This window comes from Anabrus simplex, chromosome 10 (genome assembly GCF_040414725.1).
Source record: "Anabrus simplex isolate iqAnaSimp1 chromosome 10, ASM4041472v1, whole genome shotgun sequence".
In the NCBI taxonomy this organism is placed as follows: domain Eukaryota; kingdom Metazoa; phylum Arthropoda; class Insecta; order Orthoptera; family Tettigoniidae; genus Anabrus; species Anabrus simplex.
Genome location: NC_090274.1, coordinates 45,024,552 through 45,038,781, shown reverse-complemented (window position 1 = coordinate 45,038,781; position 14,230 = coordinate 45,024,552). Strand labels below are relative to the sequence as shown.

The 14,230-nt window shown below is 38.9% G+C and overlaps 1 protein-coding gene across 5 annotated transcripts in view; it reads left to right on the top strand.

Annotated features, from left to right (window-relative positions):
• Window positions 1–14,230, top strand: part of mino (glycerol-3-phosphate acyltransferase mino) — a 348,653-nt gene that overhangs the window by 285,362 nt on the left and 49,061 nt on the right. For 4 of the 5 annotated variants that reach the window (XM_067154307.2, XM_067154306.2, XM_067154308.2 and 1 more), the window contains 2 exons: window positions 6,406–6,564; window positions 9,719–9,891. In XM_067154307.2, the coding sequence (XP_067010408.2) occupies window positions 6,406–6,564; window positions 9,719–9,891 (332 nt within the window). Of the gene's footprint in view, window positions 1–1,750; window positions 1,811–6,405; window positions 6,565–9,718; window positions 9,892–14,230 lie in introns of those variants that run through there. The other variant, XM_067154310.2, reaches the window with a different exon arrangement.

Here is a 14,230-nt window from a genome sequence, read left to right as displayed (position 1 = left end):
ACGGTGGAGAAGTACTATCAATAGCCCGACCTGGCAGGAGCTGGACGAGGGGAAATGAAATAATTCAGGAAAAGGGGACGTGCACTAGCCATTAGTAGTGAACCTAGTTTACATTGATGACACATGCTGTCACATCTTGCCCTATATTCTACTTTGAGAGTCAACTGTCAGGATGCACCAGGCTATGACTTAACCACCTTAGACGAAGGAAATTGAATAAAGCGTAGCATCTTATACTCTTTTGTGCGGAACACACAAGGTACAAAAGAAATGACATTAATCATCATTATGAATTGCAGTATACCCCTTTCAGACCTGAAAGAAAACTGGAGGCGTGAATTTTTGTTTGTATGTCAAAAACTGACTAAAATGCTCCTCAATACACATATTGATAGTTTATTTTACAAAATAAAAACTAACATCCGAAAAAAAGGACCCACACAATTGTGCGTATCAAAATTAAAAACCTCGTTGTATCACATATGATGATCTTAAAAATTTACGTTCACTAACCAATGTACACACTTCATTGAATATATTCCGGTATTCAGTAAAGCTTCTAGATTAATATAAACGCAATAAATAAATACTTACTTTTGGCACTACTGCTTCTCGCCATCTCACCGATCAACTGTGCTTTTTAAACTCTTCTTCCTTCGCCCTGGCGGTCAAGCGCATACTAAAAACAATTGAAATAGACGCTAAGTGTCCCGCACAATCACTGCAGTCCGGTCTAGCGCCGAAAAATCATCAAATACGGTCAGGGATAAACAAAATACGAACCCGCACAATTGTGCGTACTCGGTCTGAAAGGGATACAGCAACGTGTTGTCCCTTAGGAAGTGCCTGAGCTAAGTTGAATGACATCGAGCAGAAGTCAGGAAATTGTTAACATGTATTGTGTTGTTTAACCCACTTTAAACTAGAAGTCATTTTTGGAATACATACAGTATTTTTATTTTAAATGTTTTTTTTATTGCTTATTTAGTATTATTTTATTTGCAACAATTTTGACAATAGAAATACGGAAGGTCTAGTGAAAAAGGGAAAGCTCCACATACATACAGGAATTTTGAATGTGACAAAGATATTACAGATGTTACAGAAATTGATTCCCATAGGGAACCTGAAATATTTGTTCTGAATGAGTAAGTTTTCAATACCAATTATATTGATATTAAAGATATTACAGAAGGGAAGCCTGGACATCATCTCTGATACGGGAAAACAAAATACTTCAAGATGGTCTCCAATTTCCTATGATAATTATTATTATATTATTAAATTAAAGATAGGAAGGGACTGATGACCTGTATGTTAGGGCCCTTTAAACAATTACATTAATGATGATGATGATGATAATAATAATAATAATAATAATAATAATAATAATAATAATAATAATAATTTAAATATTATGTACTATGTCAAGGAGGGCATTCTTGGGAAAATAACATGATGTTGCAATGAAACTCTTCAATAATCACTTGTTGGCAATAGAGACTTTTTGAAAATTTGTTTAATGTTTTCTATGTTGAATCTTCTGAAAAGTCCATTTCTTACACCTGTTTGTATTCTCTTTGAGTGCATGATGCACTGAAAACTGCCTAATGTTTTTAAAACAAGTTATATTCTGTAGATATTTTCAGCTTTGGTAGTTACTTTGTGATCTATTTTTGCTAGTGTCTCCTGACTTGTGTAGGGGTATTTATATCTCCTCCAACTTGTTTATTTCATATGGTCACGTGTGTGTGCTGAGAGAATGGCTAGACTGTGGCGAGGTTTCTACGACCCGCTCCCTCGCAGGAAGGTAGTCGTAGCTTATTAGAATACCTTAGCATTTACCAATACTTTGTGCTTCTTTGTTTGGTGTTACTGAATATTCGTGTGAGTGGACAGACAGCAAGATCATGTGTGAATAATTCTCTAGAAGTTTCTTTCCGTGTATGTGTGTAGGTTGTTGTTTACATTCCGAAGTGTTCTTAATTGCTGCTTTGAACTTTTGACCTTGTCTGAGTATTGTGTGATGGGACTCGCTGGAACAGCAAATTAATTTTTTTTGGTCAGAGTGATGTTGAAAAATAGCCAAATAGAACAGCTCTAACCTAGGCCAATGTATTTTACCTTGTGGAATGGTGTATACTGTAATTTTTTTCTCTATTCCAATCAAGAAAGCTTGGTACATTAAAGATGCGAAGGGGCTGATGACCTATGTGTTAGGCCCTTTTAAACAAGCATAATGATAGGAACATGAATCATCTTCTTCTGTTGCTTTTATCAGGCCCTGGAGTTGTGGGTGTGAAGTGTGTCGCTCATATGGATTTGGCCCTGGCACCAACCTTGTATGGAGAGATGCATTCTCTATTGCGTGTGTCTGTGGTGTGTTGTGCAAAATGACGAGGAGTGTCTTGGACTCCCAGACCGCAGTCAGAAGAATTAGCCCGACACGATTTAAGTTCCCAACTTGGCCAGGAAGCGAACCCAGGTCCCTCTAAAATGAAGGCCTCAGTGCTGACCGTTCAGCTAAGGAGTTGGACGAAGATGGGAACGGGAATAGGAAAATGCAATATGCTAGGCACAGTGATGGTCAGCATGGGAAAAGAGAGCAGTAGAAAGAGAAGACCAGGACAAACATGAAAATGTGGAACGACAATCTCCCACATCTATGTACACTGTCACTTTCAAATAGATTGGCTTCTCATAAATTATAGTTCTTCTACATCCATCTCTTCCCAGTCCTCGACAAGCTCATTTCTGCTTCCCAGCTTCATCATGAGGGCAGGCGTTAACTCTCATTGAGGGCTCATCTTGACAGATATTTGTCCTTGGCATGGGAACAGGAGGATTAGAAGAAACTCTGATTCTGAGCTGAGTGGCTCAGATGGTTGAGGCACTGGCCTTCTGACTCCAACTTGGCAGGTTCAATTCTGGCTCAGTCCGGTAGTATTTGAAGGTGCTCAGGTACATCGGCCTAGTTTCACTTATAGTTATAAATTTCATTCTGTTCCGTATTGAAGTGGGATTACCGTAAATTAAGGTTTTCAAAGGTCCACCTATTCAGTACAAAACATTTTATTGTGAATAAATCACATGTCATATAGGTACTAGTTTTGGCATCTGTAATATGCCATCACCTAGCTGCAAATTGAACAATTACATACACATACTCAAAACAACCTAAAACACATTTTAACACATTATAAAACACATTATTAGCATCTATAATGATACATGACTTGAGTTAAAATTATGGTACAGTTGAAATGCTGCGGTATAAAATTCTTAAAATTCTGGCAGTTCCATTGTAAAGTTTCATGTGATGTTGTATAGTCCAGCCTGTGTACATCCAGGTTAAGTGAAATCTATGCTAATTTTATTTTGTCTACATGAGTTGACGCTTATTCACTTGAATTAGGTGGTTCCAAGGAAGTTTAATTAGTCATTTGAAGATCGTAGTATGACTTGAGATTGAAATTCCCACTTCAATTTGAAACCTGAAGAAGAAATTAGGAAGGAAAATTAGATCGTGAAAGCAATGTATGGAAATTACTAGAACCATTGTATTGAATAGGTGGACTCTTGAAAACCTTAATTTACTGTCAGCCTAGTGTCAGTAGATTTACTGGCACGTAAAATAACTCCTGCAGGGCTGAATTCCACCACCTCAGCATCGCAGAAAACCGTAAAAGTTCTTAGTGGGACATAAAGCCAGCATCATCATCATCATCATCATCAGAAACTCTGATAAACACAGGGAAAGGGAAGAGAAAGAGAGAGAGGGAATGAGATAAAGATGTATACAGGTGGTAAAAGAGAGGAACAAAGGATAAACACAAAGGAAAAAAGGAACCCAGTGGGATGGTATAAGTTATAGAAAGGAACAAACAAGTGAGAAATGAAGTTACAAATAGGATGGGAATGAATGAATAGGAAAAACATGACAATAGGTCATTCCCATATCGAGACTGAAGATCTGTCAAGATACACCCTCAGCGAGTGTTGAAGCCTGCCCTCCTGACGAACTGGGGGAGGAGAAACTAGCTTGTCGGACACTGTTGGGATTGATGAGGAGAGAGCCAAATCTGTTTGAAGATGTGGAGCTTGTCCTTGTATGTTTTCATGTTTATCATTGTCTCCAGTCCACATTGACCTGTCGTCGTGTTTATCCTGTTATGTGTTCCTATGTTGTTCGTACTGTTCTGCATATAAGTTGGTAACTCCCTCTGTAGATCAGTGGTAGAGAGTCAGCCTCCGGATCCCAAGATAACAGGTTCAGACTCGGCAGAGGTAGTCGGCTTTTTGAAGGGCGAAAAAATATAATTTCAGCACTCTGTCGTACAATGTTGGCATATAAAAGATCTCTGGTGACACATTTGATGTTCACCTAACAAAATTAATTAAAACTCTGTGCTGTAGACATCCAAGAGAGATTTGATTTACTCTGCCTTCTAGTGGGCCTTGAGTAAACTGGAATTGATGTTGTCAGGGAACAAGGTAGCTGAGGCCATACAATTATAATTCTTTATTATTATATAAGTTGGTGCAACAAAGAGCTAATCTTTGTGGATTTAAGTGGGAAAAATTAAGGGGTAAATTTTAAACAGGCTTTGTGTTTGAGATGTGCTGGGCCCTGAGAGAAAGTGCATGTTACGTGGGATAGTGTATAAAGTGCATAATATCCGGATTTCACTATACGGTAGAACCCCGCTTAACCAAAACCTGGCTTAACCGAAATGCTCTGACAAAAATAGTATTTTAATATTTTGTTGTTACCCTCTCGTTCTTATCGTCGACACTAGTAATTCTATTGCTATATACGCTGAGAGCTACTAGGCAAACCCTATTTTTATATCATGACTTACACCAGAATACACGTGTAGCATAAAACAGTATATCATCTAGTTTGTTCGATGATACATTTTTCTTGAACAAGCAGGAATTATCACTATTACTGCGTTATTATTATTATTATTATTATTATTATTATTATTATTATTATTATTATTATTATTATTATTACTGTATTATTCGTCATGAAGATTATGTAGAATGTGGTTAACGTTGCTTTAGTTGCGGGAGTTTGATCTTATTTACTGCTCGGACTATACTGCAGCTTATGTCAGGAAACCAGGGAAGTCCAGCGATCCTTCTCCATTCATATTTTTCTTTCATGCAAGGTCATTCAACTGGCCTTGCGGTTTTATACTGTTGTTCCAATGCTTTTCTAACCCCATTGTAAAAGAAATTGTTTCATTATTTCAGATTGCTTTGTGCTTTGTTGAACAGAACGATAAATCTACACCAGCTGATGCATTGTTGATTAAACGGTGGCACGACAGTGTTGCACCAAGAAAATTCAGAAGAAAATCATTGATTTTATACTATGAGTGACATTATGTAAACATTTTAATGTTAATATACAGTATGCACCTTTACTTAACGGAGTTCATGCATTTTTATTTCGACACTTAACTTCTGAAAATATTTACTATGTGTCATCCAAAATAACGCATCAACCGCAGTGGCTCCACCCGGTTTATTTAGGATAAATGGGGTTCTACTGTATTTGGAATTCTGTAAGATATGACCCAGGAATCCAGTCTTTCTCCTAACTGTAACTGACTGTGCTGACGATTACTGTTTTAAGAGGAAGTACAACTGGGCAACCATCATCTATTAGCACTAATCAGAAGGGAAATAGAAGAGGTCTGACACTTTGAAGGATGAAGGTATCGGCAAAAGAGACTCCCTAGGCCTTGCAAATCTAATACTGTCAGAGTCTGAAAACAATTAGAGTTGACCAAGAAAGATTGGATAGGAATGATAAAGGCGATGGGGCTGACACAAGTAAGTGAAAGCATTGCCAGACACGGGCTAGATGGACCTGTGGTCTCCAACCCACGCTCCCAAGATGAAACACCCTTGTCTCCTTTCAGTCACCTTTTACAATGGGCAGGGGATACTGCAGTTGTACTCTACTGCCCCCATCCACAGGCGATTAACTGTAACAAGCAATTTACTCTTTTCGCCACTTTCTCGTTAGTTACTTGTGCTGCCCATGGTATTTTAAGCGTTCCGTAGAAAGTTCACATTTCATAAACGTCAATCTTTTTTGTTGTCATTTTTTATGTCCGTCCCTTAGCACCATACAGAGGTGTAACATTTTACAAATTTTACCTTAAGATTGATATCCAGATTTGTATATGTAAGAATTTTTCTTGAATTTCATGAAAGCACAATGGGTATTCAGGGTGTCTTAATGGACCTATTTACCTCTAGCTCCTTTCACTTGGTCTTCCTGCTAAATCTGGTTTTCAAGGCAATTAAGAGTGCATTTTCTTGCTAGATCTTACACTTTCTACTGATTATAGTGTACTCCTTATGCTTGTACTTTTCTTCCCTCAGAATTCATTCGTCAATGAAGCAACTAGGACCTACAATGTTCGAAACATTCTACTTATGGATTCGGAGCACATCAAGAATGGCTTCTTCTCTCGCACCTTCTGTCACCTGGCAACAGTCTGGCAGCTCAAGAAGTACGACTACCCGCAAGTGTGTGCCACGGTAAGTTTAGAGTTTCAATGGGAATAAGAAGTTGATAATTATTGTAATTATAACGGGATGTCATTTGATAAACATTTTTAGCCTCATCAGTTGAAATACCACACCTTAGATGCTTATAATTATTCCAAGGGTTTGCAAGATTATGACCTAAAGAAGTCGTGTAAGCAAATGTGCCCTAAAAGCTAAATATGACCTTAGAAAAAGGAAAAATATGACTTAACATTTCAGGCATAGGTTACAAGTGTATTACTAACATTAAACGTGTCAGTAAGTGATTAGCAGACACATTTAATCATGAGGACTGACAGAGTAGGTAAATTAAAACTTTATACTTCATTCATTGAGAGCCTCCGTGGCTCAGGCGGCAGGTGAGGCCTCTCACCGCTAGGTTCCGTGATTCAGATCCCAGTCGCTGCCATGTGAGATTTCTGCTGGACAAAACGGAGGCGGACAGGTTTTTCTCCGGGTACTCCGGTTTTCCCTGTCATCTTTCATTCCAGTAACACTCTCCAATATCATTTCATTTCATCTGTCAGTTATTAATCATTGGTCCAGAGGAGTGTGACAGGCTTCAGCAGCCAGCCAGTTCCTATACTCGCCACTAGGTGGGGACTTCATTCATTACATTCCTGATCCGGTCGAATGACTGGAAACAGGATTTATTTTACTTCCTTTAGTGTCATAACCCTGAGGTGCGGTTCTCATTATGTTTTCCTAAAAAAGGGCCCAAAAATTAAATATTAGCATGCTTTTTTGGTATCTGTCGGCATACGTTCATATTACAAGTTATGAATCTCATTATTGGTCCATATTGAGTGACAATATACTTTTTTTTTTTTAACTTAAAACTTCTTAACTTAAAAGTCTTTCAACAAATTATAAACATAGCTATTTGGTTTTAATCAATGCTTACTTTTTAACAGAATAAATTTAACTACTATCATAGTTTTGCATATTCCATCAGCCATCAAAAAATTGTCAGATGTCTACATTAATCATATAGTTATACAAAAACATATTTTTTAAACAATTTCCAAGGTAGCAATAATTTTAAAGATTTTATAAGGATACAAATATCCAGGATCCTGGATATTTTGATTCATTGAGTTAAGAAACACGGCTGATGATGCCCAAAATATTGTCGAAACATGTCCAATAATAAAACGGTAATAATGTGAGTTTTTAAATGTGGAATAAAAACTATGTTGTATTGAAAAGGTGGTTATACGTTCGTATTTTTGTAATCATATCTTCTAAACCTGCTACCTATCTTTTTCGGGAAAAGAAAGAAAAATACATCTACTACAGTATTTTGAAATCCTGTGTTTGAAAATAGACGCAGATTTTCTTGCAAAATTGTACAAAAAACTATTTTAATCCTCCTAGTCAATACTATACAATTGTACATTATTGTAAGAAGTTCAACCATCAATACAGATTTAACAATGAGATTCATAGTCTGTAATAGACGCAGATAACACGTACATTGTTAAAAACGGCACTTCAACTTAAAGAAACTTAAAGAAAAATGCTCAAAATATAACCAAATATGAGGCATATTTTTAAGTAAGTACTATTTTGATATTCCGCCAATGCAGCGCTGCGGTCGTCATTCCGTGCATGCGTGCTGTGTACCTGCATCTATTGGCAAGGCTGAGACGCCATTACGGCAATAGTCACCCTTGTGTATGTTTGTTGGCAAGCATTTGAAATGGCCTCGCCGATCGAGAGTCCCGCAGACTGTGAAGTCTGGTCTGTTATTCATTTTCTGAGTGCGAAAGTTTTGAAAGCTATTGGTATTCATCGTCAACTGCTTGCACCAAATCTTCACTAATGACTGAAGGTCACCCACTCCGTTCTTCATCATGCACATCTTTGCGGCCACCTTTAAATGCTCAAACCCATTTCCTAACCATTCCATCGCTCATAATGTTTGGTCTGTAAACTGCACAGATCTCATGATGAATATCGATAACTTTCAAACCTTTTGCTCTCAGAAAACTGATAACAGACCGGACTTCACAGTTGGCGGGACTCTCGATCGGCGAGACCCTTTCAAATGTTTGCCAACAAACGTACACGAGGGCGACTATTGCCGTAATGGCGTCTCAGCCTTGCCAATAGATGCAGGTACATAGTGTGCATGCACGGAATGCCAACCGCAGTGTAACATCAAAACAGTACTTACTTAAAAACCATGCCTCGTACAACCTTATATCACTAAAGTGAGCAAACTATAACAAAAGCAATAAAAATGGCCAAAATATGCATTTATATGCAACATAAAATTGCTTTAAAACGCGGTTCAGGGACCCATCATTCACACTTATTTTTCAGATTTTGGGTAAAATGACCTCATCCGAACCTTAAGTATTACTCACGCTTCACAGACTGCAACTATAGCAGGTGAACCAGCTTCCTCTTACAGTGTAGTTTTATGCTGCCCGTTGTATGTATTTACCTGAAAACATTGGTCCCTATGGTCACACAAATGAGAGCAAATGACTGCCAAAGAAACTCTCAGTCAAGGACATAGCTATGTCTCTGATGTCTCTTAATTTCTCCTCAGAGCTAACAATAAATAGGACAAAACCACTGGTAATAAAAAACCAGTGAACATAACAATAAAACAGGTTTATTTTCTCCATGAAACTGATAAACAGCATACTGGTAGCCTGTGGTTTGCCGAGCTCAGTGAAAGTACTATGGTCCATGTACAGGTTCCCTACAGCCTATTACAGGCCTGCACAATGTGATTGTCTGTGAGGGCCAAACACAACTTGATCCATCTGACCATGGGCCAGATTACTTTGGATCTTGATTCTTACTCAGTCCACTGGAGCAAACTTAAGTAAATTTTTTAGTAGGTCTACAGTAAATTCTAATTAATATGCATGTTTAGTCCTTTTGTGGCAACTTCACTTCCACATGTCACTGTTTTTAAAAGGCTTATTGCTCACTGCTAAGGACTTTCAAAAACTCCGCTGCTTTTATGATTTTTCTTTTCACTCGCACCCAGCTTCTTGAGGTTAGAATGTTTCAGTACAAACGTTTGCAGACTGAATGAAGACGTATGTATGTTGTTCATTACTCACTTTATGACTACTGCCGTTTCTGTTCTAATATACTGGTGCATCTCTCTTGCCTGGGGCAGGTGCTGCGGGATGAGCGGTTACGACAAGCCATCGAGATGGCAGCGCAACGAGACTTGACGGAAGCTGGAACCAGTGACGAGAAAGTGTACGCTTCACTTATCAAGAAACACGAAAAACGAGCAGTTGATATCGTGCACAATATGAAGTCAACACTGTCTGACTTCCTCCTCAGGTAAAACATGTTTTGTGAAATTAGTTGTAAGGATATGATGTGCATTGTACAAGACTATAGTGGCTATGCTCTGCTTTTCAGTACCGTATTACAGCTGTCTGTCAGAGCATTACTTCCATGAAAGATTCATCATCTTGAACAGTTTTCAATCTAACATGATTTTTTTTTTTTTTTAATTTTAAATTCTAAAGGCTACCACTGATACAAAGAGTACCTTACAAATTTTTTGTTGAGCACGAACCTATTCTTTACAGAAATTTAATAATCAAAGAAGGAAACGAGAGAATTCTTTAACGTTCATGTGCATTGTTCCTAAAAATGTAGATAGAACCTTTCAATGCACTAAATGGGTAGTGACAAAGGTTTTGAGAAGTCCAAACTGCTTACAGAAGTGTAAAAAAAGCTTCGGGATGGTGCCTCTCGCTCCGATCATCAAACCACTGACATATATCTGTGAGGTGATATTTTTCTTTGAAATATTCAACAGTAGGTTGATAGATGATGTTCTTCTTTACATTGACTTCCTCAGGTTGATTGAGTGAGTCTTGAACTGTATGGTAGGGTCTATGATGTGTCCTTGTGAAGAATTTGTTTTGAAGGCGATAATGTTTATTAGCCAATTGCTGCCGTCACGGGAGACACCACGAACTTCTTGGTAAATGCTGAATCTCTTGTTCTTCAGAGCATCATGTTACTACATGAGTGACGTGAGTTAGGGAAGAGTTCACCATTAAGACAGGCTCCCAGGACATGACCAATGCCAACAGAGACTGCTGTCCTGAGAGCTGCCTAGTGTACTTCATACAGCAGTCTTCTTGTGACCCTCCCACCATTCACTGCATGATAGACCTGTATGATCCTGGATCCATGAGTTTGCTGGTGTAAATTGCTTAACGAGGAGCATGCCTTTCCCTTCCTTCATAGCCCAATTCTCGAAAACTTTAAAAGTCTCAGGTCTTTCCTCATCTTGCGAGTGTCTTAGGCTCTGTTAGTCATGGATTGTGTCTTTCTTGTAAAATCTTGTAATTTTAACCTTTAAGCCTTCTGACTGTAGATTTCTTCTACAGAACTATGACACTACACATACCCTATACACACATGATGCTGTATAGGCTTTTGGGCTTATGCCCTGTCAAGAAAATAAGGTGCTCTGTCTCATCAGAAGAAAATCTCAACTGTCCACGAGAAAGGCTTCTTAAAAAATGACTTTTTGAAATTTAGAACGTTATAATAGAAGTGGAAATGGTACGTTCATTCATCCGACTCCATAGTGAATTTAATTGAAGGATGTTGCTGATTTAGGTAGTTTAGAAATAGATGAATTTTCTCAGGACCTTCTGTCCAGACCACAAATGCATCATCAACATAACTCCACCATATCATAGGTATGACGAGCGCCGAAGCAATAGCCTCCTCCTCAAAATGCTCCATAAAGAAATTAGCCACTATGGGCGAAAGTGGACTTCCCATAGCCACTCCGTCCATCTGTTCGTAAAAATTCCCACCCCACAAGAAATAGCTGGACGTCATGCAGTGGTAAAATAGCTTAGTAATGTCCTCAGGGAACAGGTGTTCAATGAGAGACATGACCAAGTCAGTCGGCACTTTAATGAACCAGGACTCCACATTGAAACTCACCAAAAGTGCATTAGGTTGAAGGATTATGGTTGACAGCTTGTTGACGAAATACAGTGTGTCCCTGACAGTACGTCCTATGTGTGGCTGAAGCAATTTGCTTAGGTATTTAGCCAGAGCATACGTAGGAGAACCTATCACACTAACAATAGGTCTGAGGGCAACATCTTTTTTATGGATCTTAGGCAGTCCATATAATCTAGGTGGAACTGCATCATCCAGGGACAGATCTTTAGCCGCCTCTTTTGGAATTGAAGATTGCCTTAAGAGCTTTTCGAGATTTTCTTCTGATGACGCAGGGCGCAGTTCTCTGTGAAACGTAAAGAAATTTTCTCCTTATTTTCTTGACACGGCATAAGCCCAAAAGCCTATACAGCATCATACCCTATCTGTCATGTTCATGTCTTGGCCTCTTCCTATGATTCTTACCCTCTACACTTCCCCCAAAAGCTAATGATCATGTTGCGGGTGTCTCAAGATGTGTCATTTCAGACTATCTCTTCTTCAGGTTAAATTTGACTGGAATTTTCTTGGGGAAGAGTTACTTAGTATTGATCAGAAATCTGGTTTCTATAAAAACAGTTGCCCTATGTAGCCGAAAGGACAACAGATACCGGTGTATTATCTTTTTATAGACTGATCGTACTACAAAACAAACTAAAGAACTTGTTACAAAGCGGCATTCTTGTAGCTCTTATTTTAAATGTAATACTGAAAATTACCAGGTCCCATTGACGAGTTAGAACATGTTCTGCAGTTACAAAAAGAATTCACTATACAAGGAAATATGAAGGTTGATCAAATATAAACAGGATTTTTGTTCCTGAATATCAACAGTTGGTAGGACTGGCCCCACGCTTTTGCTATGCTTAGGCGGAACCGTTAGGAGTGGGGAGAGCATTTTGTTGGATATTTCCCGCCGTTTCGTCAGTAACGCTCACGATGTCGGAGCAACAGGTGCACCCCTCCAATGGGCAGGGCATAGTTATAAAATTTCTTGCTCATGAAGGAGCTACAGCGGTGGAAATTTGCCAAAGATTGACTGCACAGTTTGGTAATCAAACATTGTCAAGAACACACCTGTTTGCCTGGCATAAAATGTTCAAGGAAGGACAAAAACGTGTGGAAAATACGCAACACATTTGCCATCCTCAGACCACCATTACAGACAAAAACATTTGTGCGGTTAAAGACGTTATTGACGACTATCGATGGGCATGAGCGATGCACAATCAATGCTGCTTACTACTGCGAGCTGTTGAACAAGGCAAGGGTTGCATACCAAACCAAAACCTCATGGCACTACAGCCCTTGAAGGGCCTTGGCCTTCCAAGCAACCGCTGCTCAGCCCGAAGGCCTGCAGATTACGCCGTGTGGTCTGGTCAGCACGACGAATCCTCTCGGCCATTATTCTTGGCTTTCTAGACTGGGGCCGCTATCTCACCATCAGATAGCTCCTCAATTCTAATCACGTAGGCTAAGTGGATCTCGAACCAGTCCTCAGGTCCTGGTAAAAATCCCTGATCTGGCCGGGAATCGAACCTGGGGCCTCCGGGTAAGAGGCAGGCCTGCTACCCCTACACCACGGGGCCGGCACACAAGGGTTGCATATCGCCACAAAATACAAGACCAACCGATTCGACAGGTCATCCTCCCATACTGCAGCTCTAACTCTCTCCAAGCTACAGGAAATGCGCTGAACTCTACACTTGATCATCCTCCTTACAGCCTGGACTTATCGCCCTGTGATTTCCATTTGTTCGGACCACTTAAAGAAGCTCTAGGAGGGCAACAATTTGAAGATGACCAGAGTGTGGAAGACTTTGTGCGCAACTGGCTGGTGACACGACCCTGTTTTTTCTACGATGAGGGCATCAAAAAGCTGCCCATACGCTGGGACAAATGCATTTCCAAAGCAGGAAACTCTGTGGAAAAATAAATTGTAATTGCCTTGTGTTTTTCAATAAATGAATTTAAATAAAAGCTAAATCCCATTTATATTTGATTCCCCCTCATAATTTCAGCATTCAGCTTCATCTCATCAGGTGACATATACTGATTTACTGTGTTTAATAGAATGCAAAAAGTTCTGGATATTAAAAAAAGAAAAAACATTTTAAATGTTGCTTTGAATAACCCTCCATACACCATTATAGCAGTGGTATGATAATGTACTTTACCAATGTTATTTTATGCTGATATTAAGAGCAATGTATGTATACAAATGTGAATCATGTATTGAGAATATCTTGTAAGAAGGTATTGAATGGTGCTGTCGTTCTGTTGAACTACGTGAATGTCATTATGTGCAGTTATTTCTCTGGGTGATGTATACATACTGTCTTATTGCCCATTTAGGGGATGCCATTTCATTGAATTTGTGGGAGGGTGCTTCTTTTACTGGGTAAGAAGGGAAGAGGAAAGCCGAGGAAGAAGTATCTGGATTCCGTGATGGATAGGCTTAATTTGAAAAAATATGTTGACTTGAAACGCTCGGCAGAGGAGAAACAATTGTGGTTGCAGCGACAAGGCCTTGCCTTTAGGATATTAATTAACTTCTTTTACATGAAATTGACACGAGGATATATCCTTTTTCAGAATAACTAGGTGTATGTGTTTTATGGAAATATTGAAAGAATTTGATGTTTGTACTGAATTTTTCACTTGTGTTGCACTGAATATTAGAACGACAAATAATATAGTG